Source organism: Amblyomma mixtum, chromosome 3 (genome assembly GCF_055824585.1).
Source record: "Amblyomma mixtum isolate Tamu chromosome 3, ASM5582458v1, whole genome shotgun sequence".
NCBI lineage: Eukaryota > Metazoa > Arthropoda > Arachnida > Ixodida > Ixodidae > Amblyomma > Amblyomma mixtum.
The window spans coordinates 140,976,972-141,004,464 of NC_143014.1; the positions used below are offsets into that span (position 1 = coordinate 140,976,972).

Consider the following 27,493-nt stretch of genomic DNA (forward strand, 5'->3'; position numbering starts at 1 on the left):
AGCGCCCTACATCGAGGGATGGTTTTTCGTTGATGACTCTCTGACGCAACTGGAAGCAGATTTATTAGTTTATCGGTCCACTTTTTAGCTGACGATAACTGAGGGCTATATATTCTATATTAACAGCGCCTAATGAATTCCGAAATTTTCCGAGTGGCAAGAAGGAAATCAGAAGCTTCTGGAAAGCCGGCTTTTATCGTGGCAGTACGGATAATTTCGGAAGCACCCAAAAGGCTGAGCCAAAAGAAGACGAAAAGGAAAGAAAGAGTAATTTCGGCTGCTGCTGAACTTCTACAGCCGGAAGGAAGTTACGCGAACCCGAGCGACTTGTGCTTTTTAAACGTATTGTGCCAAAATCTTCCGCTCATAATCAACACAGCTTCTGTCTGCGAGGAAAAGGAACAGTGGCAAGGATACAGCAGCTGTCAATACGCAAAGCGCAGTGAGCTGTTTATGCTTTTCTCAACGTTATAAGTGCAACCTGTGCGAAAGTTAGGCATTGACAACCCGGTTAGAAGCTTTAAAGCACCACTGGAACTCGCGATGAAGCTTTCGACGGGAGCGAGTTTTCAGCCCGAATGAGCGCGCATTTAGGTGGAACACTTGAACGAACGTTGGAACCTGGGGAGCTGTATGTACTTAGTAAGATTTTTTTTTTCAGGTTCATTAGTTTGCCTCTCGACACTTGGTAGGCAGCACCTGTGGCTTCAGAACAGATAACGATCAATAAATATCTGTCACTGGCACTGGTATTGTAGGTAGCGATGACGTGTGAACTGGTAAACGTATGAAAATTAACGTTAAAGTAATTAACCCTAAATGAATCTTTACAAAATACGCCCTCATGGTACGCGACCAAAACAAACACGCTGGCTCGTCTCCTCGCGGGAATGGCTTCCGGCCATATTTTTATTCTTGTCGTCGTCCAGGCGTCCAGTTGTGCATAGCAGTATCCGTACCTAGAGGGCATTTCTGCCAACTTGTGCCAAACTTGAACACAAAGAAAAACGGCAGCGCACTGCGCAAATATTCGACTAGTGCATTGCTGAATGTAGCCGACCTGATCAGGTCTGCGTATTTTTACAGCGAAAGCTATTATAGGACACATTTCGCCGCCGACCTCGCTTATAGGTATGAATAAAATGAATCAATATTTAATCGATATTTGTTCACTGTTCTTCCATCCCGTGCACGCAGCCCATGCTTCACCCTCATGTAACCTTCGTTGTGACCGGGTGGCACGCAAGACACCGCTAACTGCTTCGAAACGCTTCTCGGATGCTCTGTGCGGGGTCTGTGTACAGGAGACGAGTAGCTACAATAAAAGGCGCAGTAGCAGGCTTACAGTCGGAGGACACCTGCACCGTACCGCGGAGGAAGAGGCAAAAGATGGAATGAAAGGGGCAGAGATTAAAAAAAAAATGGCTGTGGCTTAGCTAAGGTTAAGCCTGGATAAGCGAAAAGCTCTCGCTGCTTTTCAGCCAACTCCCAAGCTACCACTTCTGGATCGGTGTTTCTGCGCCGTCCGACTGTTCCTTCTTCTTCTCCTTCCATGGCGAGTGTCTACGCCTGTTCTATGGGCAAGCGCGCCTTATATGCCCCTCCTTTCAAATGTGCACTGCGCACGGCTGCGGCGAAAGGTCAAACGGTGGCGAGGATGGCTGCCTCTTCTATGGCCACCGCCGCCGCTCACGCGTTCTCGCATCTCGCCTTGCGAAAGAACCTTCTCCTCTTGGGACGGCGGCGGCGACCGCGCGGCAGCGGCGAAGGGTAAAACGGTGGCGAGGGGGAGAAGCGGCGACGCTCAGACGTCAGAGTGAGCGCGCAGTGGCGACGACGGCTGCGGCAGCAGCGGCCACCTGCGCTGCGCGTGACGTCGCTCGGTTTCGCGTATGCGCAGCTGTGGCTAAAATTGATCACGGCTCACGCCAAACCCGGTGTTGACGAGCCTAGTGAAGCTTTTCGCTTCAAAAAAAAAAAAAAAGAGAGAGAGACGATGTTTACGCTTGCACTCGCTGAGTTTATGACTTATGCAGCATAGCGCAGGCTTAGTCAATTTTAGAAGCGCCCAATGTACTAATTTCACAAACATAAATTGGCTAACTTGCTATAATATTAAAAGAGCGCATTGAGAAATTTCCATTTCAGTTGTTTTCTTCAAAGTAAGCCTTCCATGGGTCCTCTTGTCGAGCCCATGACAAAGCCCGAGAGACTTGAAAACTGTCGCGAGACTACGCGCTCTCGTGCCGCGATGTCGTAATGTTAGCCCCCTCAAACGCGCCCCTGTGGAAGGAACTCGGTTAAACATAGCTGCCATGAATTAACAGGCCGCCTGGCACAGAGCTGGTTCGGCGATGAGCGAGGGCACCTCGTTTTGATGCAACCGTTATGCTGCAGAATAAGCGTAACCACGTTGGCCTGCTAGAAAATATCTGTGCTATGCCGTGAAACTGTGACGGAGTGGTCGGACTCCTGCTGCAGTCTCATGATTCTAATGAAGTTAAGTGCCTGCGCTCATCCCGGAACCAGCGCTGTGACGGGTGGCCTGTTTAATCATTGCGGCGTTGTGTAATACGTAGAGTTCCTTCCAACGGGGCGCGTATGAAAGAGCTAACATCGCGACGCAGGAGTGCATAGTCACGTGACAAGTTTTAAATCTCGCGGGCTTTGCGGCAAGCTCGAAGAGGGACCCACACTGAAGGATCTTAGAAAACCAATTACGTGGATATTTATAGACATGCTGTACAAGTTTTTCCGTTTAAAATTTTGCGCTAAAGTCAACCGTAAGAAAGTTTGTTAATTTAGCCTTGTAAACCAAATCGGGCATATTAAAAAAAATGCTTACCGAGCCAAAACGACTGCATCGTCGTTTTTTTAAATTTTGGTACAAGTTAGCTGAAACATCCAGTACATCCGTACATCCATATTCACGCACCCACATCCACACGCCACACACCTTAGAGCGGCACGAGTGACTGCAGCACAAGCGTGAAAACAACTTGCCGATACCCGCGTATATAAATCCTAACGTCCCACTGGTGTTCTAGCCGCGCCTTGCTTGATCGTCGTTTAATTGGGCGTTGCGATGCAAACGCACGCAATCGCTGTCGGTGATGTACGAGAGTCATTAGTCAGCGAAATCATTCTGCCCGTGGTCGGCGCTAGAGAAACAGGAAAATAAAACTGGAGGCAAACAGGAGCAAGGAGCGAAAAAAGTTTCATGAAAACATATATATATAGGCGACGAGGATCCGAAACTGCGGTGCGACATTTGGGCCATTTGAAACAATTCGTCCATTGCACTCTGTGCTGACGCAGCTGTGCCACTTCGATGGTGCTTCTTACCTATAGATACGTGCGTTCCATCGTTCTTCTCGCAAACGACCAGAAAATCGTATATGGGCAAAGAAGAACAGAGGTAGTGGAAATACATTTGCCGGGGGAAAATAAGGATTGCGAATATGTAAAATAGCTCTCCTATCACTTCGCTTTCAGGCATGCGTGTCTAATGACCTCCGTCCTGCTCTCTTTCTGTCTTCCACTTTGAGCACACCCATCCTCTTTTCACTTACAATCTCTTTCTCTTTTTTTTTTCTCGTTCATTCGTTTCCTAGATGACTTTACTAGTCTTCGCTTTATACGTTGTTTCATTGTCGGAGGGTATGGTAAGCGTGAGATGAAATTGGCCGTGCCATTTTCACTCTTTTCTATGCATAGGCGAGTTCCTTCGTCTTTCACTCGTCTTGTTTGTTTTTAATCCCTGGTTTTTTAAATACCTTTTCTGGTTGTACACCCCTGTTCTCTCTATCTCTCTAACACACACACACACACACACACACACACACACACACACACACACACACACACACACACACACACACACACACACACACACACACACACACACACACACACACACACACACACACACACACACACACACGCGCGCGCGCGCGCGCGCGCGCGCGCGCACGCACACGCACACACACACACACACACACACACACACGCACACACGCACGCACGCACGCACAATTAGAGTTCGCCACCGTAGAATGCAACACACTAACACAAACACTCACACACAGAGAAAGAATCTGACTGAAGTGGTTTTGAATTCCAGCTATCACCGAACGTCATCCCTACTTTCTGGTTTAAAGAGGAAGAAAAATTTTGTAACTCATATCGCTGTTGACGCGCCTGTGCAAATATAAGCCCTTTACTTGAGCGTCGCGCCTGCTGCGACTGCATTATGTACTCCGACGGGCACGCAGGGAAAAGAAGCGGTAACCGCGGAGACGGGTGTAGGTATACGCCTTCGAGGCGGCGCGAAACATTCATGGCATACCTGAGCAACACATCGATTTTGCACGAGTTTCTCTCTTTTCTTCCCGCTCCCCACTTTTCCAAAAGTGTCGTTTTTATGCAAATATTTGCGCGTGCCCTGGAAGAGGAAGATTACGAAGAGCTTCATCCCTTCCCCCCTCCTTTTTACTCCATTTAGAGGAAGAAACAAGGGAAAAAAAAATGAAAATATGGGCAGAGAGAGAGAGGGTGGGAGGGAGGGAAGGAAAGAAATAGGAAATGCAGCCACATGCGGAGGGAGAACGGAAGTGAAGGAACGCGTCAGCCGAAACCAGATAAAAAGAGGGGCGAAGTCTTTTCGTTCGATTCACACAGACCGCTCGCTCTGCTTTCTTCTTGTCGCAGCGTGTTTTCCAACTCCTTCACCTCATTTGCCCGGCAGCGCCGAACGGGCCAGGTTCCTCCTTATGGAAAACCCATCTGGCGCTTTTAACAAGCGACAAATTTATTTCCGAGGGGCCGAGAGAAGCACATAATCTAAACTAATGGCACGAACCGGTAGCAATGAAAACAGAATCCCCCCGGAGAGCGACAGAGAGAGGGGGAGATTTTGGCGCCTGCAGAACGCGATCGAGGGATCGGCCGGTGGCGTTCTCCGCTGCGAACACCTCCGACGGAGAGGAGAGCGCCACGGTAAGATGAGGAGGAAACAAGAAAAGAGGAAAATGGAGGGGAAAGAGGCGGCGACCAGAAGGAGGAGAGGAACGAGCGCAGTACGAGGGCGAGGCGAGAGGGACACACTCGAGGCAAGAAGCACGGGCCCATAAAGCTCGGTGGAGCCGAACGCGTGCCGACTCTCTGGAGAGGCGGGAAGACGGGTGCAGGGGGAAGAGGGGACGCAGCGAGGAAACGAGACGTGGAGGAGAAGAGCTCCGACCGAGTCGGCGTTAAAACTTGGCGCGGCCTGATGAGATTTCTTTGAACGGCTTCAAGCGAGTCCCTGTGACGCCCATTAGGGACTCGCTCTCTGCGGGAAAGATTTGCACAAACTGCGCGCGACAGTTAGCGTTGCCATGGAGAGCGCCGGTGCGCATGGCTTTCTGCTTGTGGGGGATTTTTTTTTTCCACCTTCACGTTCCGTGTCTTCTCGCCAACTTATCTTTGTTAGTTTGTAACATTTTTTTTGGTTCCGGAAACCATAAAGTTCATACACCGTACGGTTCTTGGACCCGTACAGAACGGGCTGTGTATGGGTTATGACTTGTTGTACCGTTATTTTCTCTTCTGGAAAGCTAAAGAGCGTGCACAAGGCAGGAAATAAAAACAGGGATTTTCTTTATGTAAGATTGAGGCACGTGTGGACGGTATCGCGGTGTGCAGAACAATGTTGTTTTGCTTGACAGATTCGGTTAGGTCATTTTTTTTTTGGAATACACATGTTACACGTAATTCACAGCTGAAAAGGATTGGAACAGAGTATGAGACAGGGAAAGAGGCGAAAACACCGCAGTTTATCGACCCTCTCATGTAGCTGGAATTAAATCGTTTTTCTCAATGCAACACATTGGTTGACGTCAGCCACTTTCTCATGCTTGAGCAGAAGGCTGAGCTTTTTATTTGGGTCGTTGAGAGCCTCGACATCCTTGTGCAGCCAAGGATGGCTGCTGAGGTTACCCAACCCTCTTTTTGGGCTTTTACTAGTAGCCATTTAAAAAATTTCTCTTCTACGTGAACACTAGGTAGTACTAACGTCTTAGGTCCTCTACACCACCGATGATTTTTCACATCTCTATACAAATCAGAGCAGAAATTTTTCATACATACTTTGTGCTTGGCGCGTGATGGCCTAAGTCGCCTATGTGCCATAAAACACAACACAACACAACACAACTCATTGCAACACATTATTTCTTGCACTTATTGCTGTTACTGGTGCTTCATCGCATTGGTAAGGTATGAAGTCTTGAGAATTTTTTAAGCTGTTGAAATTTATATCACTGAGTTGAGACCATCCCAAAGGTTGTGCCTTAATTTGTTCGTTGAGAAAAGCAATTAAAGCACATTTCACATTTTTTTCCGGTAGATATCCTGGTAGAAATCAGAATGTGACCAAAATTTCAAACGTTCTATAGTTTCTTTAAATTTCTATTCGGAAATATTGAGGCATGTGTAATAGATAACAAGCAGCTCTGCTCGTTGTGCTGTTGAAACGATCTCATTCATACGCTACTAGGCGACTCCTACCTTTTTCACTTTTCGAAACTCAATGAAGAAGAAAAAAGAATGACGTCTTCATGTGCATCACTTTTCTCGCATGCAAGTTGGTCTTCTTGCTGTCATATGATGTTAAAAACAAAGATCTACTGGCAACCAAGCGCATGTGAAAGATTCTATTGTACCCGGCGCATCATGCGCCTTGAGAAAAAGTGCCTGCTGTTCTCCAATGTTCCCTTTGTTGTCTAAGTTCTGCGCCTGCTAATAATGTTTCAAGGAAGATTGTTGTTGTTTGGTTTCGCTATGTTCGCCTAAAATCATGCCCATGAAAGAAAACAGAAAGAAAACTGGTTCCAGCGCAGAGAGAGAGAGAGAAAAAAAAAGACGGATATTATTGCGCTCTTGGGGCCATATTTTGTAACGATTCACTTCGCAATCTGTTATGGCTGTTTATCACTGGCACGTGCCACCTGATACTTCAGGGCGCCGGACAAACGCTCACCAATTTTGTGCTGACCCGGACAAAAGCTCACTGCATACTTTCGCGACTCCGGACAAAAGCTGATATAACCGAGGCTTATATATGCGACGTCGGCTCATGACGGCTTCCCGTATGTATGAGTGGGGCTAGGTTCGGCTTTAGATGGAGATGTTAATTAGCGGTAAACAATGAGCCATTAACAGCGTGTGTTTCTAACAGTTCACCATTAGTTTACTTAGGGGTAGATCAGGTTAGGTCAACTTTGAGATTTAGCTTAATAACCGTGTCATACGCGCACAAGAAATAGCAATAAATCCTTAAGTCCTGAAATTTGTTAACGCCATTATCTTCGGAGTTGGTGCTATACGTCTACATTTAATGTCAATATAAGAAAGTCACAATGGCGATAACGCTTGCAAGCCACTCAGAAATTTTACCTGAATATAAACAGTGCTAATGTGCACAATATCTTGGGAATGTTGCTACAATGTCATATAGAAGTCATTTTGCAGAAAATACCGCTGTACTTGCTTGATAAGTCGAAAAAATAGCCATAAACTCGCGTGTCTGCACACAAGTCGAGAGTATGTGTCAGAAGTGCTGGCAAAAATGGGGCCCTTCGCATCAAAAATGCAGTAGAGAGGAGGACTCATCTGACTGAAAGTTATGAATTAACCATTTGCTGCTGGTTGGGAAGTTGTTACTAACAAAACTTCATGCTTTTCTGCACATAGATTGGGGACGAGAGTACACATTCCTCAGGCAAATGAGTTGCGGCGAACTCAGTTGGTCGTGAATGGCAGCAAGGCTAATACCATTAAATTTATGCATGCGGCACTGCCCGAATGCCATTGAAACTTAAGACAGTAAGACTTAATCCAATTAAGTTTGCCCGTGTGGCATGGATATAAATTTAGGTAGACTTTAAGACGAAGACAAGTTCTTTCGTGGAACCGTTGGCTATAGTCAGATACAACACAAGAATGAAGCAGTAGATGCCTCCCAAAGGAGGCCTCCTTGCCAATGGCGTCGACCGATTTTCATGACGCCGAAGTTAATCCGATGAGGCCGTAGTTATTCCCCGTTCGTCTGCTACCCCCTGAAATTTCTTGCTAGCACCGCCCCAATGGGATCGGTCAAGGGGGAGATTCAGTCGACGCCATTTGCTGGAGGGGCTTCTTTGAGGGGCATCTGCCGCTTCGTTCTTGAGTTGTATCCGACATTTTGTTTTTTTTCTAGCGGACTGAGGCTCCCTCTTGACACTTGTTCATTTTGTTTTGTGCTCGTTAGATTAGGTAGGGCTCTAAAATACAGATGCCGTCAATTAACAGTTTGCTTCGAGAATTCGCGGCAGTTTACCCTAGGTATGATAGGGTTAGGTTAGGTTTAAGCCTAGGTTGCGTTTTAGACAGATGCGTTAGCAATCAACGCATGGGATTCAAGAAGTAGCGACTTGAGTTAACGAGTTTACCATAGGCTTGATTATGATTAGGTGACGTTCAAGGATAGGTTATGCTTTAAATGGAGGCGTTAAAAACTAACGGTTCCCTTAAGAGGCTACAAAGCTTCGGTGAGTGAACTTTTGTCCGAGGTCATGGAACTTTTGTGTCTTGTCCAGTGAGCTTTCGTCCGGGATTCGTGATGTTAGGGCCAGCAGACGGAAAGTGATATTGTTCGCGGCTGCGGTACCAAAGGCAGAGGTTACCAACTGCAAAAAGCAAAAAAAAAAAGTAACGGAAAAGGAATCTTTACAAAGTTATGTTCCTGACAGCTTTTCATACCATCTTTTTTTGAGACAAAGGAGCTTAAACACGATCATCAGGTCAGTAAACAACATAAGGAGCTCTACGGTCACCAAGATCCCAAAGGCATATCTTTGGCTTTTGTCCAGTCTAATGTAATTCGTTAGTTTTCTACTTATTTGCAAATCTGTTTGGCGACCTGCAAACGTGTGCGCTCAAGAGAGAACATCAAGTATTGCCTGTATAACAAATCGGATAAAACTGAAAAAACATTAACTATACAGTGAAATCCAAGCAATTAGTGTCAGACTAAAAGTTAATTAAAAAAATGACACCCACACAGACACTGTTTGAGATGTTACATAGAAAGATACTTGGCACTGAAATGCTAGAGGCCCGTGTACTGTGCGATGTCAGTGCACGTGAAAGAACTCCAAGTGGTCGAAATTTTCAGTGTCCTCCACTACGGCGTCCCTCATAGCCTGAGTCGCTTTGGGACGTTAAACCCCCATAAACCAAACCTCTTTGAGGAGGACGACGATGACGGAAGAGGAAACAGTTGAGCGAATCTCCAACGTAACCACTTTGTTTTCTTCAAATGTCTCAAAAAATGATAAAAACAAAAACATCTGTCTGTGCGTGGCTGTCCTGTACTCAATGACGAAAGACGAAGAAAAAAAATTCAAAGAGGGTATTCATGGTTGACCCGTCAAGGAAAATCGGTCATCGCATCAACCTCAACGCCTATACTTATAGACGGTTAGGGCAACGCGCAATGAACGGGTGCATATACAGGTGATTGAGCTGTGCAGTGGCAGTGACGGCGAAGAAGTTAATGCAGAAAGGAAGCATGCACGCGAAACCCCGACGCGGCGCTCAAAGCCGAAGAGGGGATTGGCGGCGGCAGTAACTAACTCCTGCAGAAGGGCGGCCCTCGGTGCGCCGCCAAGGCCTTACGTGCACCTAGACGCTCGTCGGCATCTCCAGCAAGGGCATCGTCATGGAAGCCGACATGGAGTCTCTGATCAACCTTCCGGTCGTACACATGGACCTCCGGCACCTGTACGCCATCATCGCGGTGCTCGGCGCCGCCATCGTGGCATGCACGTGCGTTACTGCTTATTCGCTCAACATCTACTTCAAGCTGAAACAGAACTCGGAAATACTGCGCAGCTACGTTGACTCGCAGGCGAAGAAAGCGGATCTGCAGAGCGACCGCAACGCTTGGAAGGATGTAGCCGGCGCCCGCTCGTCCGCAGAGATGGGCCTAGTGCAGGCGGCCTCGGTCGCACAATACGAGCCAAGGATGAACATGGGAGCTCCGAGCAGCACCAACGTCTCTGCGGACGAGACTGCCGGCGGCACTGTCGCTGCGATGGGCAGGCAGAAAGTGTCCGGCGCACAAGGTCTGGCCTCAGGCTCGCAGCACAAGAGCGAATAGTCACCGTCATCAGTGTTGAAACCAGAGAGACATACGACACGCATGGCAGCACTCTTTATGGTTGGATTTTTCGGACTTGCTCCTTGCTTGCGCTCACGCTTTCACCTGTGCGATTCTGCTGTCGGTTTCACTTTTCCGCTTTCATTTGTTCTTGCTCACTCTTACGCTTGTGATTTCCTGTGTGCTGCCACTGTACTTCGCGCTGTGCAAGAAAAATAGTAAAGCGGAAACTGCTTTTCCAGTACTGAGTGTCAGTGCACTGTCATCTTCGACGCTGTGATTGTTCGCTGCAGAAAGTTTGAGTAGTGGTCGACAGATGTCCAGTTTTTTGCATGCTAGAGCGAAGGTAGCATTACTTAGAGCAATTTCTGCTATAGGTGCAGTAAGGTTGCACAGTCGGTGCCGCGTAGTTTTTTTGTTTTTTTTCCAGCGGCGTGAAAATTGTCTGTATGCCCCGAGTGGCAGCACAAATGGAGGGCGGAATGGTTACATTACTGCGACATTCGTACTGTAGATGGCATGGAAAGACATAGCCTAATGACGCAGTTTTGCAGGCTGACCTCATTTAAGCGACGGACTGCGTTCCACTTTTTCGCGCTTGTTCGCTCATCGGTAGAGTTCACTTGGGTCGTTAACTGTCATGATCGTCATCTTCCTGCCCCTGAGTCCGGCGCCGAATTCATCATCTTATCAGACTTAATTTACTTAGTCTTTGTCTTCGGACCGTTTTTCGGCCGTTTCAGCATCATATACCTATGACAAAAGCATTTGTTGGGCGAGTTGGTGTTTTCGATGATCCATAACTACAGCGCAAACGACAGGACAGAGATGAAGATGAACCGGCGCTGTGTGGTGTCCCTTCTTCATCTCTGTCCTGTCGTTTGCGCTGTAGTTATGGATATACCTATGCTTCGGTCACAAGAATGCCAGCGTTGTAGGTATCCAGATTCGATCTCCGTACTCGCAATGTTTTCCGGCGCCTATTATGATCACTATTTCTTCGCCCCCCTTTTTTTTTTCTGCGGAACCAATAGTGAGCAGAGTGGGGTGCATCTGTGTTGCAGGTTTCAGTTTGCAGGTTCTATTGCAGGTGTTGTCGATTACTTGCCGTAAAATGGCGCATATCGATACTAAGAGTCGGGCAAGAATCGGCCAAGTTATGACAGGTCATTAGCAAGTATTTTTTTCTTTAAAGAATGCACATAACACGAACAGCTGAGTACAGTGAAGTGGACACCAATAGTGCGTTTAATTAACGGCGGGAGACCAGCAAAGACCATCATACGACGTACACATGTTTAAAACAACCCTGTAGTGTAAGGCTCATATTAAAATGTAGAGAGGACAAAAAAAAAATCGAAGAACGAAGTCTTTCCAGGCCTCGCCCTGGTATTCGTCGTTCTAACTGCAACATGCAGCGAGCTGCCAGCAACTAATCAAGACACAAATTTTTGAAGCTTTCGCACGTTAGAGCCGGCCGTGAACGAGCGGCACCTTGGCTGTCGAATCACTATCGTAACAATTCGGCGCGTTCATCGTGTCGGCAGTGCCGAATTGCCATTTCGTGCGAACAGCCTTGTGACTTCAACGCGTTAGCGTTGCTGGCCTCGTTTCGTGGAAAACCCGGCGTCGGCGTGACTGGAAAACCCTGACTGAGCGAGAGGGTAGTGACATAGAAAAGCAGTTTTGCTGAAAACAAAAAAAGTTGGTCAAGCGGAATCGAAGCGCTGGCCTTGGGGTCGGGAGCCGGGAACGCTACCTCTGTACACCACTGGGGAACGTTCGTTCAGTGGTATGAATGGATGCATTGTACGACCTCACACCGTACAGTAAATTACGGCCACTAATTAGCGTCAAAAATTATTAGGGATTATGCTGTGTAATAAAGCAGTATGTGATAGCAACCGAGGGTCGATGTCTGCGAGAGGGTGCCAGGGGACCCTCAAGCGGCCGAATAGGGAACCTTTAACCCTATCGCGTCATACCTTTAAGGTGAACTTAAAGATCCCCAAAGATTTTTTTTTTAACCAGTGACGTGAGCTGCAGTTTCCGCTGCGTTGCACGGCTGTATAGTGAAGAAGAGTTTGGTTAGTTCCCCTCGAGCGCTTGTCACATCGAGGCGGTTGTAGGTCATCCGGTTGCTCGATCGCGCCACTCGACGGGCGAATCGACGGTTCGGTCTGACGACTTGGTGCCACGATTCGCGTCTGAGCGACACCGCTTTGAGTGCGAACGGTCTTTTCTCGACGATTCTATATGCGCAACGTGATTTGATGCCACTGAGTCATGTGTGAGTGAGCCGGACGTTGCTATTTATTTTATATAGGAAAAAAGGCGAGAGAAAGGGAGATGCCAACCTGAAAGTGCCACACGCCTGTCGAGCACCTGATCGGTGACTTTCGGGAAGTTAAAGGGAAAGAGCGTAGGGAGAGAGAAGAAGAGAAAAAAGGAAACAAAGGGGCTTTCGGCTTCGGCTTTTACGCTCACTGCCGTCATCCAACAGAGATCAACGCCTGCATTCCAAGCTAACACGCCTTTCTCTCTCTCTTTCTCCCCTCCCCCCTTTCCACTCAACTCCACAGCGCTGCAGAAGGGCGCCAGAGGCAGCATGAGGCTGAACGGCGGGTGGCACCAGCGGCTCCTGTTCGCGCTGCTGCTCGCGGTGTGCAGCGTCAGCGCAAAGGTGAGTGCGCTCCCCCGTGCACGCATCATCGCCGCCGTTTGCCACGCGGCTGAGCGTGGCTCGGCGCTTGCTCCAGCTACCGGGCCACGTGTATAGTCCACGGAGGCGGAACATGGGGAGACTCCCGCCGCCTTTTTTGTGCAGGACTCGCTGCGAAGTGGGTGTTCCTTTTTTTTTTTTTTAGCAGACTTCCTCACTGCGCTTTAAATTCCGAGCGAATGCAGATAGCTGCTTCGAAAGGCGCAAGGCCTTGTGTCGCACAGCCCGCACGTGAAGGTTTCGCCTCACTTCGGCGTCGGCGGACGAATTAGGTTTTCTGAAATAACAATATACGGGCACAGTACGTACAAAACCGGATAGTAACTTACAGACGAATTCGAGTTTGTGAAGCGTGATTACGTATTCGCTGGTATGAGTCGGCATTCGTCGCGCACGCATGAGTAATTGGATGAGGAAGCGGCTGGCTTCTGCAGCGCTTTGCTGATTTGTCGCCTGTATGCGCGTCTTTGTTGCATCAGTAGAGCGTGAAGGATATAGCCGTCAATAAACGCATGTCGGTGATTTTGTGTAGCAGCACGACATGATTAATGGCATTGATCAGGTCGTCTTTTGGCTATATTTGATATTGTTACGTGACGGCAAGCCGATGAATACATATATTGCATTACAATAGGTGATTAATTACCCACTTGCTTCCGCCGAAGAGCAGAAAATTCATCCAGTTGAAGAAAAATTTGTACTGGTACGAAGTTCGAACCTGGGCCCACCACCTTACCGGGCAGTGGCTGTACTAACTGAGCTAACTGAGATGGATAATATATGGTAGGGTGAGAGCGAATTGCTCAACAACTCGAAGTGGGAACAGTGTTAGTTCAATGTTTAAGGGGAAAACACTCAAGGTAGAACAGATTTCTGATAATGAAGTAAATAGCCATTCACATCCACCCAAGAGCAGCCATATGGCTACAAATGAAAGCTATACAGCTTTCACAGAGATTTCGTAGTTGAGAAAAAAAAAATCGCTCTGGTCCGGGATTCGAACCCGGGACCACCACCTCACCTAATTACAAATCTTCCCCACCTTAGTGGTTCCTCCTTAATACTGAACCATATGCTATATACCAGGTGTTTCAGCGAAGGTGATCACTAATTTTTAAAAATAGGGTTTTTGAGGTAAAGGGAAGCTTATTGCGGTATAGTAATACCATTGTTTTCGGACGTCGAAAACAGGCGAATTATGTTAACTACTAAAGTGATTAACTAATTCTAATAGTTAACTTTTTGACTATTAGCGGTAGACTCTGATTAGAGATTTGTAGCCGGCCGTTAGTAATAGCCATATCAGTATTTAGAATTTCGAAAACGCGATTACCATCGGCGCTGTGGCTCGACAAAAATGGGATATTTCGACTAGTTACGTGCACTGGAGGGGATGCTTTGCCTGCATGCTTCTCGCGGATGTAATTTAGCATGAGCAGCGCTCTTTCCTGTCCCTTCTTCGTTTCGCCTTCGGGCTTCTTCTTTCGCGCTGTTTCACTTATGTCGGTAGCCAAAATTAGTTGCGCCACAGCAACGAGGGTAATCGCGTTTTCGAAATTCTAAAAGCTGATATGGCTTTAAAACACGTTGCTGTAAAACACGGTGATCAGCCATATCGCACTTGCGACGTGCCGCGCGAGGGTTGTCGGATACTGCGTCAAGAAGGGACTCGTGCCTCGTGAGTTCATCCAATTATTTGTTTTCGCCAGCCCCTCTCTTAGACATGTAAAAAGAGTTTGCAGGATTCTAAACTCGGAACTATGGCGACAGGTTCGCCTGTTCTACGACTGGCTTCACCTCATTTGTTTCGCCTGGACCCAGTCAGCATCGCCGGCATGAAGCTACAGTCCCTGCGGAAACTACCAGCCCAGACCACAGAATTCTTGTGGCAAAAGACTCTTCCTGGGTTACCAAAAGGTGGCAAGGAATACCATGACGGTAGTAGGTGATAGGTGTAACGTTAAGAGATCGGAAGCAGGCGGAGTGGGTGAGGGAACAAACGCGGGTTAATGACGTCCTAGTCGAAGCCAAGAGGAAGAAATGGGCTTGGGCAGGGCATGTAATGCGAAGGCAAGATAACCGGTGGTCCTTAAGGGTAACGAAGTGGATTCCAAGAGAAGGCAAACGTAGCAGGGGGCGGCAGAAAGTTACGTCAGCGGATGAGATTAAGAAGTTTGCAGGGATACGGTGGCCGCAACTGGCAAAGGACAGGATTAATTGGAGGGAAATGGGAGAGGCATCTGCCCTGCAGTGGGCGTAGTCAGGCTGATGATGATGATGAGTAAGGCACTCTTGGTGGAGCGTACGTCCCGGAAGGAATCGGTGTTGTTCTGAAGAAGGGTCCCAAGTACAGCGTCGAGCCTAGGATCCCGGAGCATGAGCTTCTTTCCCTGAATGGAAGAATTTCCAGCAAAGCCGACCCAGAGGACAAGCAAATGTGCTTGCTGGACGATGTTGATACCCTCATCAGGATGGTGCCTAACAACAAACACCACCCTAGGACTCCAGCAAAACGTGTCGTCAACTTCTTCAAGGACAATCACCTTCGACTCTTGCAGGCCGACAAAGGAGGAGGCTTCGTCGCCATGCCTTCAAGCATGTTCAACGAAAAAACGATAGAAGCTATGCACAAGAATTTCAAGGCAATAAAAATGAAACAAGGAAAGGTAAAAAAGTCAAACAATTTTTTTATGTGAAGACTAGTTTGCACAAGGTCGCAAATGGTATTCGTGACTGTAAGCGTTCCAGTTTGGATGTGTTTTTTATCTTAAAAACACACAAAGAAGATGTCCCTTTCAGAGTCAGTGAAAGAGGTGCCTGGCGAAAAAGTTATCCGCTACCTTCTTACGTAGCAAACTACTTCGACTGTAGAAGATCCGTACAGTGTCTGGAACAGCCTTGAAGTCATTGAGTGTTTACGCGAGAACAAGTCAATAGATCACCTTTTTTCAGTGGATGTTGTTGATTTCTTTTACCCCATTCCACAGAAAGAGTTGTAGGAAACCGTTTTGTCTTGCACTGAAGAGAACGGCCCGGTATCTTTCCAGAATACCGCTGGCATTTCCGTAGATAACTTCATGGCACTATATGAGTTTGATTTGTGTTCTACTGCTGTGTCTTTTCAAGACCAGTTATATGTGCAAAAGAAAGGAACATGTATTTGCTCGTGCGTGGCTCCGGTGTTGGGCAACACTTTTCTTTAGGGGGACAGGACTTTATCCGAGGCGTTTGACGAGGGTAAAATACTCAAGGCTTTTAGGTACGTGGAAGACTTTTTAATTATATTGACCAAATAATCACCCTTCGCCTACTCAAAAACTCTGCATAGAGTTTTGTCTGATTTTAGACAACATGCCAGAGGTTTGGATCTTACTCACGAGCTCGCGAAAGAAAATCGTTTACAGTTTTTGGATATTGACATAACCCTAACAGACGAAGGTGCTTGCTGAATGTATCGTCCCCGTGCCCGTAAGGTAGTGTCGCCTTGCGATTAGACTCACTCAAAAACTTCGAAACGCGCGATTGCCACAATGTGCCTTGAAACCCGCACTCAAAAAGTCGTGCAGTCATTAGATGCAGGAAAGCTGTGATGGACAGATACGCAAGTTGAGACAGGTGGACTTTCCACCCTTGGTTTTAAGTTCAGTTACTGAGGCTTTTCTCAAGAAAATAAGAAAAGAAAGTAAAAGAAACAGAAACAGCGAGGAAGGTGAAGTCTCTGTAAAGAAGAGTGGACCGGTTGCTATCCCTTTATTCCCACAAAGTGACTCATAACCTAAAACGTGTGGCTGTAAAATAAGTTCCTGCGGTGTTTTCTGCCCCCGGAAACTTGCATCACTATGCCACATGACTGATACTGAAAGATACAAAGAAAGAGTGCAAAACGAAACATGCTGATCCTTTGGTGAAGTGTGTCGCTGGGGTTGTTTATCGTATTCCGCTGACATGTTGGAAAGAGTAGATTGCCGCCGCGGTGGCTCAGTGGCTATGGTGCTCGGCTGCTGTCCCGAAAGACGCGGGTTCGATCCCGGCCGCGGCGGTTGAATTTCTTTGGAGAAATTCGAGGCCCGTGTACTGTGCGATGTCAGTGCACGTTAAAGAACCCCAGGTGGTCGAAATTTCCGGAGCCCTCCACTACGGCGTCTCTCATAGCCTTAGTCGCTTTGGGACGTTAAACCCCATAAAACAAAAACAAACAAAAGAGTAGATCGGCCAAACGGGCTCACGCTTGCTACATTACTGCAAGGACTGCGGGAAGGAAGGACAGAAGAAATGTGAACCTAGGCTTAACGATACTAGTATTATAATCAGAAGTAAAGAAAAGGTCGTGCGTGAACTGATCGAGGCGCACCAGGTCAGCCAAAGTGGAAGAGCATGCGTTAGAGCCCGATCTTTGATAATCCATAGGAATGAAACTCTGTTCTCAGATAAGTGTAGAAATCGTTGAATCATATGTGTTTCTACCCCGTCTTATCCATGATCCCGCGCGTGATCATACACCTGTTATTCGTTCACTCCACTTCCCTCCCCTCATGGCTATATACATGTATTCAGCCGCTTCTGGTTTCAGTAAATGGTTGTAAGTAGCGCATGTCTCGTCGTCTCTTCTTCTGTGCTGTCCTGTTTGGCGCTTTATTTTTTCTGATATGGCTGTTACTAACGGCTGGCTGCAAGTCTCTAATTGTACTCAGGTGTCTATCGGTAGTAGTTAAAAAGTTCACTATTAGAATATAGTTAACCAAGTTAACATGATTCGTCTGTTTTTTGTTGTCCGCGAACAATAGTATTACAATGCTGTAAAAAGCTGTCCTTTACCTCAAAAACCCTATTTTTAAAAATTAGTGACCACCTTCCCTGAAACGCCTGATATATTGCGTACGATGAATAGATTACATTAAGGCACTCTGCGCACTCGTTGTTTCACTCTCGGCGGTGGTGGCTTCGAAGTACAGGATGTTGTCCGGAGCGTATTGCAGAACAGGATGAGATTTTTCGTAATCGAACATTATGCACACTTTGTTTACAAGAGTTATTTACAACAAATCGGCCACAGTATAGCACAGACCGAACTCTACATGTCGCAAAACGCCGGCTAACCCGCCAAAGTTCGCCTAAGCGACATCTCGGTCCGGACCCCTGCCCAGGGGCCGAGAAGAGGCTCCTTAAGTAAGTTTCTGCAGCATTTCAGAGATGTGGATAGACTCGTGATTTGTCTAGGAGCAGTGACGTAGGTGATGGGAGCTGCATGCAATAAGATGGAGAGTTCGGAAAGTTTGTTACTTTTCAGGATTAAACTTTAATGCATACGAAAACACGGGACGCGGAGAGTCGACAAGCAAAACAAAACTCAGAAGCCACAAGACTCCAAACTTGATGCTAAATTTAAGAACATGCCAAGCCATGAAGCGGAAACCGCCCAAGTGAGGCCAGCGCTGTCAAGTGGAACCCTCCCACTCCCTGCCACTCCCCCTTTACACATTAGTTCCTTGCGCAAAGGAATCAGAGGGAGAGGGAAGAAGAAGAAGAAGACCGAGAGAGAAAAATATGAGAGTGAGCACTTGATGTTCGCGAGAAAATTGGCTTCAAGGGAGGCGCGCAGAGGATGCCGTGTAAATCAAATATTCTATTAATACCTGAAGTTGGCGACGCATTTGGAGCTCATAACCGTAAATGTGCTCGTTGGTCCTCGGCTCCCGCGTACATTCCGTGTGCGTGGAGTCTTATTAGTCTGCACCAACGTTGCAAACAGAATAGACGCTGGAAGCAGCGCCCACCTGTAGTGTACGCTGCCGGACTCTTCTACCGCAAACTGTTAACAAGTTAGCGGAGGACCCTCGCAGCGCAGGGCTAGCATAAACAGTGCGAAAGCCGTCAGCAGACCTGTAACAGAAGGAGGAGAAGCAGAGCACACAGAAAAACCCGGTTCATGAATTACGCGTCTCGAGGAAGTGCGCCACACTGAAGCCCCGTTTCGATCTCCCTCTTTCTTTCTACTTTTTCCCCCCGCTTAAATGAAGCGGGTAGCGGTAAATGCACGTAGTGAGAAAGATCAAAGAGAAGGAGCGGCACAGCCGGACTAGCGTGAGTGCGCCAACTTTAGAGCGCCTTACATAAACTAAAGGTTTTCTTAGGCAGCGGCGATGCAGTGTAACCCCATCCGTGTGTATAGGCTCGCGCGAAACGTGCGCCGTTTGTTGATACGGGAGCACTAGCGGTTCAGCTGCTCTTCCTCAGTCTGCCGCATGAAAAAAACGCTTCTCGATATTGCGCTTCGCAGCAGACTTATTTCGCGATCGAGCCGCTGAGCTGCATGAAGGCAGCGCTGAACGGGATGAAAGGAAGAAACGGATCTTTTTTTTTTCATTCCTTGAAGTGCTGAGAAAGCACGCACGCACTTGCGCACATACACAAACACGTACGCACGCCGGTCCCGAGAGAGCGATAGAGAGGGAGAGCTGCCGAAAGCGAGCACCTGGGCTCCGCTCCGCCCACCTGGAAAGAAAAAGGCGTAGGTGCCGGTGCCTTGCCCGCAAGGGGCGCGGCACTGCGGCAGCAGCAGCAGCGCACGGAAAGTGCCTTAGTGTAATCGGCTTAGGGAGCAGCGACTCACCGGCGGCCGACTATTAATCAGGCGGCCCAGTGCGCGACACGAGAGCAGCGCGCGAGAGATGCGCCAGCACGCGCGCGCGTACCGCGGGGCTCGCGTTAAAAACCTTGGTCAGCACGTTTTGGATCTTGCTGGCGGCGCACCGGGTGCGGATATGTATCCGGTTAGGCGATACGCGCTGTTACACATGTTAATGAGCAGCCGAAACAAGACGCATAAGCGCCTCGCACTTAGGTGTGCGCCTTCTTTCCCCTTCGGGCTAAGGGAGCAAGAATTATTCATGCACCTTGCGAGGGGGAAGCGCTTTCCCGCCGCTCTCGGTGCGTGCGCTCGGCGTCGGCGGCCCCGGGTTCCTCCTTCTCGAGCGCGGACCGCAGTGGCTGGCACTTGTACGGCTGAGGCGGCGCAGAAATCTCGTTTGGATTGTTCCGTGGTCGCTGGGAGAAAAAAGATGAAACGGTAAGGAAAAAATAAGTGGCAGGAAGGACGGCAGCCCGCAGGAGAAGCAGCACGGGCGGTGGAGAGCGGATCGGGTTGGGAGGAGGAATCGGGGCAGGCCCAAAGAATTAAGAAGGGCTCTGCACGACGCGCGCGAGTCGTTGCGAACAAGAAAGAACTGCCCATGCGCCCTCCTCTTCGTTCTCATCCTGAAAAAAAAAAGAAAAGAAGAAAAGAAGCGCGCTCGCTCTCAACGAACGATATGCTGCCGGTCCGAGAATAAGCGCTTCGCGTTCTCGCAGAGAGCGAGTCAGCGCGCACGCGCTTAAGGGGTATTATTAATCTTGGGGAGCCTTATAAAACAGGACGGGGATTTGTGGCCGCCATCTTGCTTGGCACGATTTTGGGGGGCTGCGAGCGGTGTGTTTCCCGTTTGCATGGACTCGCCTGGGCCCGGGTCCCGGTCAGCGCCGGACGTACATAGGCGCTGGACTCTTTATTTCCTCCTTGACACCGCACTGCCTTTCTCCGTTCTTGCGAGCGTCAGCGAGCGAAAGAAAAGCTGACCTGGAAATTCCTTCAAAAAAGTGTACCTCGCCAAAGAGGGGATTCTGCTGTGTGTATCGGCTCTCTGATCAGCGGAGGAATGTATAAAAAGGCGTAAACTTGCGCCTAGGACGCGTCAGCGAAAGAGAAGAAACTGCCGTGGCGCACTATAACGAATGAAAGAGGCGGCGAACACAGCCCGAGATGGGAGGGGAACGAGGGAAAAGAGCTGTAGAAGTGAAGCGCGGCCTTCACGAATAGGCGGATGGGGTAAGAAGGAGTTGGAACCGGAGGAGAGCGGAGAGAGAACGCAGTATAATCTCTCCAGCAGCTCTCGATAGACGAATGGTTGAATGTATAGATAAATAGATAGCGGGCGTTTCTGCCGGCGCTCCCGACGTAAATGTATACACCTCTTGTAAATGCACTCCGGCGAAAAGGAGCGGACGTTTCCCTACGAACCGAGGGGGCCGACAAGGACGCGGGCAGCCGGCAACATTCTTGACGAATGAGAGAAGGAGGGTTGGGAGGATGGCTACGACGGCGCACTTTGGCGAGGAGCGGGCAACAATCGAAATGGCTCCGAGAGAGAGCCCGGCGTCGCTTCTTCTCTTTTTCGCCTGGACGCGTGAAAACGGCAAAGCCGAAAAACAAAACAAAAAAAAAACAAATAATGGACTCGGACGTGAAAAGCCCCATTGCTGCATTTTCCTCTTCCTCCCCGCACTCTATTTCGTCTTTCTCTTACTTCTTTCTTTTTTGTTCCTCCCTCTTTTTATAGATAACATTCGCAGCCACTTGATAACCCTTTTGGAAGTTTCGTGCAGTTTTCTTCTCCATCAGGGATCGCTACGAAGTGAGCAGAGGGCGTGCTATACTTGGCGTTTGCGCTTTTTTTCTTCTTTTGTTTTCTCCGGTTCTCGCCCGTCTTTTCTGCAGTCGCATGGAGCGTATATACATACTGTATAGACTCGCCTTCCGTGAATGCGTGAAAACTTTACGTCGCGGAGAAAAAAGGCCGTTGTGCGGAGAGTGGCACGCGCCCCCAAATGCGAGAGTTCTTCCTTTTTACTGGTGCTCTCGCGCCTGCGTCTATTTGCTGGGCGGTTCAAAAGCCTCTGCCGAAAGGTACTTGTTGGGACCGAGCAGGAAGGGAGGAAGAAATGGCTATTGTAGCGCTTTATTTCCCCAATGGCCCGTCTTTCTTTTTCCTCTCCCATTTTTTTCTTCAGCCGCGTGTGCGGACCTTCTTCCTTGCGCCCCTTGGCGCTCCTTTCATTGAAGCCGCTGTGGGCGTTGCGTGCTCGAATCCATGGCGAATGTACGTCCTCGGCCTGAGACGTGTATTCCACAGCTGTTATACCTTTCTTCTTGGCGTTTGTCTCTCTTCCCTCTGTCTAGAGCTGCGAGAATGCGGGTAGCTGGACCGATAGATACCGAGTTCTTTTCAGCTGCCGGAGGTTTCCATTCCTGCTGACAATTTCTGCGGCGCACCCTCCGTCTCAACAACTCGGCCCGTCTCCTTCGGGCAGCTTTCTTTTTTACTTTTTTTTTCGATCGCGGTGGTGCAAAGCGTAAGTTGAGAAATGAAGGCGCTGACGCACGCCTGCTATACTGGGGAAAAAGAGAGAGAGGGGAGGGGGGGAGACCGGTAGTGTGAGGCTCAACAAAGAAAAGGTAGAGTGAAACGTACAACAGGAGCTAAAGTACGGACAGAAAAGAAGACAGAAAAATGAACCGAGAAAACACTCTGCAGAATAGGCGCTTGTTCGCGAAGCTCGCGATCAAACTACAGCAGATGTTAGCTCAGTATATAGAAGCAGCACAGAGAATAGCGTAGGCGTATACGTGAGTCATCGTAGTTCTAAGGTAATAGTTGAAGTTCGCGTTATCAAGCGTTCGTCTTTATGCGAGTGTGCTCCCTGCACCGCGTGAGCATACATATCTGCATATTTCATCTCGCTCAAAGTTCTTCCAGGACACGGCGCATAACTAACCTTGTTACCGTGTTTACCGCATGCAGCAGTAGATGGCTGTCAGCCCTGTGAAAGCAACGCGGTAAATGTCGCCACGATGCCGAACAATCTAGGACGGAAGAGTGCACCATATCAGGATAGGTGCGGATTGTGTTCCCCGCATGACTGAAAGATTTTGCTTAATTCCGCTTTGAATGCACCATGCCTCAGTTACTTGAGCAGCCGTCTAGCTCACCCACCACGTGATGATCTTTTTTTTTCTCACATTCATGACGGCAGTAGATGAGAAGCTAAATATTTTCTTCACATCTTATTACACGTCATCAGATTACTTAATTGACGTCTCTTGCGCAATGTCGAGGCTAGTGCTAAAGTGATTAACGCAGACCTACCCCGACGAAAAGTTGTGTATACAGATTATTTGTCGCCCTCTTTTCGGTGAATGAGCCATTACCCGTGGTTATTTAACTATAGCGCGCCAAAATCCAGTGTGAGACTGCTGAAGACTTCGATCCCATCTCCATCTCGCTCTTCCTTCTTCAGGTGAACCACCTCCTTGAGTGCTCCAAATGATGTGATTTTGCGCTGGTTGGTCTTTTTCTTTTTCTGCCTTCATGACGAGCACTAGACGACAATCGCGCTCGTAGTGCAGCTTCTCAAGATGCAAGCCGCTGATAATGAACACGTGCGCAAAGCCTAGTGCGGAAAATATGAACGTGATGTGGTGACGTTAGGGACACCTTCGAGTACATATGTGCCAATAATATATAATGTCCGCCAGCAGGAGAGAGGTGGTCTTTGTAATGCTTACACAAGACATATCTACGTTGCAAGCAATGTCGCGCAACGTAAGCGTGAAGAAATGCTGAAGGAAACCTGTTCACAAAGCGTACGAGCGGGTACTGTTTGTCCATTGCTTCCTTCGCGATTAATGCTTCAAGTTCACGCTTTACCGTCAAGACGTTCTGAACAGTCAGAACGTTAAAGACGTATCATCTCACTGTGCCTATTAAGTCCGGTCCGTACCTCGTAAAACACCGCAAACGTGCTTCATGCGTGCTATGGTGTGCCTAGAAGACAGCAAGAACAGCCTTAAACGCGCGCTTTTCATCTTCCGGGATTTCGAGCGAGGCAGGAAAAGGCACGCCTCTCTCAAAGCGGGCTTCTTCTCAACACGGTGCGATAAGACCTTTAGTGAAAGCGCGCGCACTTGAGGCAGCGGGGCGGCTTGGCGCCTCCATCCTCCCGAGAATTTGTCCGGCAAACACTTTGCGCCAGCTTGTCCGCCCGGCCTTTGTTTGATTTCGTCCTCATTATCCGCCGCAGCCGTCCCGAATTTCAATGCCTATATGCCTTTCCAGCTCGTTACAGCTTACTCCAGCCTGGGCCCTCCTTCTCGAGCTTCCCATAGAGCCGCCAGCCTATTCCCGGCGACCTGTTTCACCCCCGGAGCCAAGTGCAATCTTTCGCGGCCGTTATATTTCATCACTGCCGGGGACGCAACCTCTCTCCAGAACGCGCTCGCACGCTCGGGCTTCCATCGGGAGGGCCAGCACTGGGTTCCCGTCTCCCTCTCTTCTCCTACCGCGCGTCGCGTCTGGCGCAGCCATTGAATGTGCGGGGGGAGGGGGGCAATTAAATGCGGTCCGGCCTCGCGCGTTGATTACTCGCGGGGCAATTGTCCGCAGCGCAGTGTTCGCGTCCGGGGAGGCGCGGCTGCGCGCGCGATTAAGGCGGCCGCCGCGTCAGGCCTGCGTCCGCAGCACTGCGTGGCCGGCGCAAGTGTGCGCGTTCCATATCTCTATCCGTCCGGAGGGCAGCGGGCGGCCTTTTCTGAGGCGTCTGAGTGATTGCGGTGACGCTGGGACACAGCTGGGGACAGTTTGAAGGAAACGAGCGTGCGCACTCGCACCACCGTGTCGCGACGGGTGCATCGCCCTCGGCTCAGCGCGGCTGAAGGCGTCGTATTGCGCCGGCCACCACAGGGGTCGCCAGAGCGGCACTGTTGGGCTGTGGGGCGAGGAAAGTGCATTTTCAATCATGTAGGGATGGAAAGGAAATGAAAAAAAAAAAAGAACGTAAAGAATGTGAAGTAAAGTGAATATGGGACGACTACAAGGGTCCGAATCGTGTATACTGCAGGAATAGTGAGCATCTCCTGGAGAGGGTTAGCGAGTATTCAAGATTAAGTATTCGAAAATATTCGAAATTCCAGAAAAACGGAACTTCCCTTAATAAGCGCCGCACGTGTCGATGACGGACAGGGACCGTGTAAAAAAAGCAGAAGCTGCTGTGTTCGTTAAATTCGCGGAGAACGATGGGGAAGGAAACACTTAAGTTGCATTGCCAAAATTTGTCGCCTTTAATATTAACCAGCTAGCCTCAAACTGGTTAATATAGAGGCGTTATTAGAGCCCAGAACGACGGTAACAAAATCAGGCTCCATGCGACAGGTCTTGGAAAGTAATGAGGCAGTTCGCAAGTTCTGAACAGGGTGCTTCAGACTGGCGGGCACTCGGGAAAAAAATAAACATTGGGTGGGAAGTGACTCCTTAACATAGCTAATTGAAAGGGCAATGGTCTTGTTTGGTATGCAAAGTATGGAATAGGTACATGCGATTCTAGGAAGACTAGTTCTGGCCGTGCCAATATAATAATCACCATGAATGTATAGCAGACGAGACCAAGCAAAGAGATACGCTCTTGTTACGACAGCCCATGTGCGCTGAAGACTCGCTTTCTTGTATGCCGTCTGCGATAAAAACTTACACGCGCCCATTAGTTTACCTTCGTGCGTATGTGCGTCTCACATACGCCTTATCGCGAATGCACCTTGGCCCGAAAGCAGACGGTGGGTGAATTTATCGACCTGCAGTCGATGCTGAACAAACTCGCCTCAATGTGATGGCTAACTAGCCTCGTCTACTTCATACAGCTTTTCTTTGCCGCCGTCCGAAACTAGTGGTAATGACTTGGTCGTACATACAATCGCCGACAGGGCACGGGCTTTCGCGAAGCATCGAGATGCGCGCTTCAAGAGCGGGAATCCGTGTGCTATAAGAGTGGGCCTCGAGAGGGAGCATAACGCCAGGGCGGGCGGCGGAGAATGCTGGGCTCACCGTCGCGTCGCGCGGCGTCGCTCCCTTGTCGTAATTAAGAGAAACGGGCCACCGCCTATCGTCCTCGGAGGACAGAAAGAGAGCAGCCGCGCCCAGAACACGGTGCGTCCTCCCCACCGCCTCGCTTTGCCGGGCCCCGAAACCGTCCTGCTTCGAGACGGTTGCAGGACACTGAAGGTGCACTTGCATGCAGCGCTGCTGCCTCGAACGATTCCGCCGGCGCGTTTCATTATGCCCGTGCCACGAAATGCACGCTCACTGCTTTTGGAAGTCTCCGCTTCAAATCAGTGGCGAAACGAAGGACACTTTGAACAGTGCTACTTCTTAAAATATTGTCCTGCGAGCTAATTGAGTGCGAAGCTTTTGTCTTGTGTATTTGGCTCGGTGACGATGTGTTATTTATTCGGCAAGGGCAAGGCTCAATTTCACTTCACTTGCATCAGCACAGAGGCAGAAAAATATGCAGAAGCTGGCGAATTAGTGGTGAGGCACTGTTTATATATAGCGTTCGTTGCTCCACAAGACCAAAGCCTGGCGTCCGCCATTTTGCCTGCACAGGCACTCCATTCGCACTGGGGTATTTCTGCAGACAGAAGGAACACTGGGGAACACCTCTCTCTCTCTCTCTCTCTCTCTCTCTCTCTCTCTCATTTTAGTTGCTTATATATATATATATATATATATATATATATATATATATATATATATATATATATATATATATATATATATATATATATATATATATATATATATAAGCAACTAAAATGGGAAGCAGGGGGCACCAGGCAGTGCAAGTCCAACAGAGCTACAACGAATGCATTCGCTTCTCCTGATTGGTGCCCTGATGAGTGCGCTGCTGTTTCACCGCACTGCACACAAGCTGCACTGCGTCGAAGCACCCGTTGTGGCGGGGAGGAGAGAGAACTGCCGACGGGGCTGGTGGGTTGCGGGCTCAAAAGAGAATAAGAAGGCGCCGGGCTGCAGTGCTGGCCAGGGGCTCCGCTCCGAGCGGAAAGCCCGCCGCAAGAAATTAGGGGATCGGAGCCTGCGGCTGCCGGGCCGGGAAGCCCGGCGGGATGTGTCGCACACTATATCTTTTCTTTCTTTTTTCTTCTTCTTTTACCGGCCCATCCCACTGGGAGCCGGACAGAGAACGAGCAGGAGAAAGACAAGCACTCCCACAGGGTTTTACGGGCCCCAGTTAGGGTTCTTGCGTGATGGCAAAAGTTGGAACTGTCGTTGGCACGACGAACAGCGAGACATGGCTCAATCTATGGGAGGCGTTTCATTACTCCGGGCGCGAAGGCTAGCTGTGTAATAAGTGTAAGCGCATGAAGTTACAGCCGGCTACGTCACATCTCTCTCTCGCTGCCTTGTGCCGGGAAGAATGAAAACAAAGGTAAAGGAACCCCCACCTCCCAAAGAACCAGAGAAGCCTCATCGGGACGGCAAGTTTATTCTCGCAGGTTCTGTGACAAAACGAAAAAAAGAAAAAGAAAAACGAATATGGGCGGAGAGCTGTTAAAAATGTTCACTTAAAGAAAAATAAAGCAACTTGTAGGCCGTAAAGCCGACAGTGCCAATATATACGACAGTGAACACTAGACGAAAATCGGCGCGCTTTCAGACTCTAGAATAAACGATGATTAAGTTGAAGCACAGTAGAGATTAAAATTTTTGCTTCGCCCATTCGACTGCCGCATATTTTACTCGCGATCACAAGCTATGATAGCTTGGTAGCAGTTGTTTGCAGATATTTAATTATTAGCTATACGAGGTCTGTTAGAAAAATATCCGACTTTATTTCTTTTTGCGAACACCTGAGGGATATGAAACAAGCGCGTTTGTATCAGCTGACCTTGAACCTTCGTGCGCATGCACGAATTTTTTCCCGCCTGC

General features: G+C 48.8%; 1 protein-coding gene across 2 annotated transcripts in view; it reads left to right on the forward strand.

The window, feature by feature from the left end:
* Positions 1–27,493, forward strand: part of LOC149352176 (follistatin-related protein 5-like) — a 321,346-nt gene that overhangs the window by 29,388 nt on the left and 264,465 nt on the right. For both annotated transcript variants that reach the window (XM_089581323.1, XM_089581324.1), the window contains exon 2: positions 12,766–12,866. In XM_089581323.1, the coding sequence (XP_089437449.1) occupies positions 12,792–12,866 (75 nt within the window). In that variant the 5' untranslated portion in view covers positions 12,766–12,791. The remainder of the gene's footprint in view (positions 1–12,765; positions 12,867–27,493) is intronic.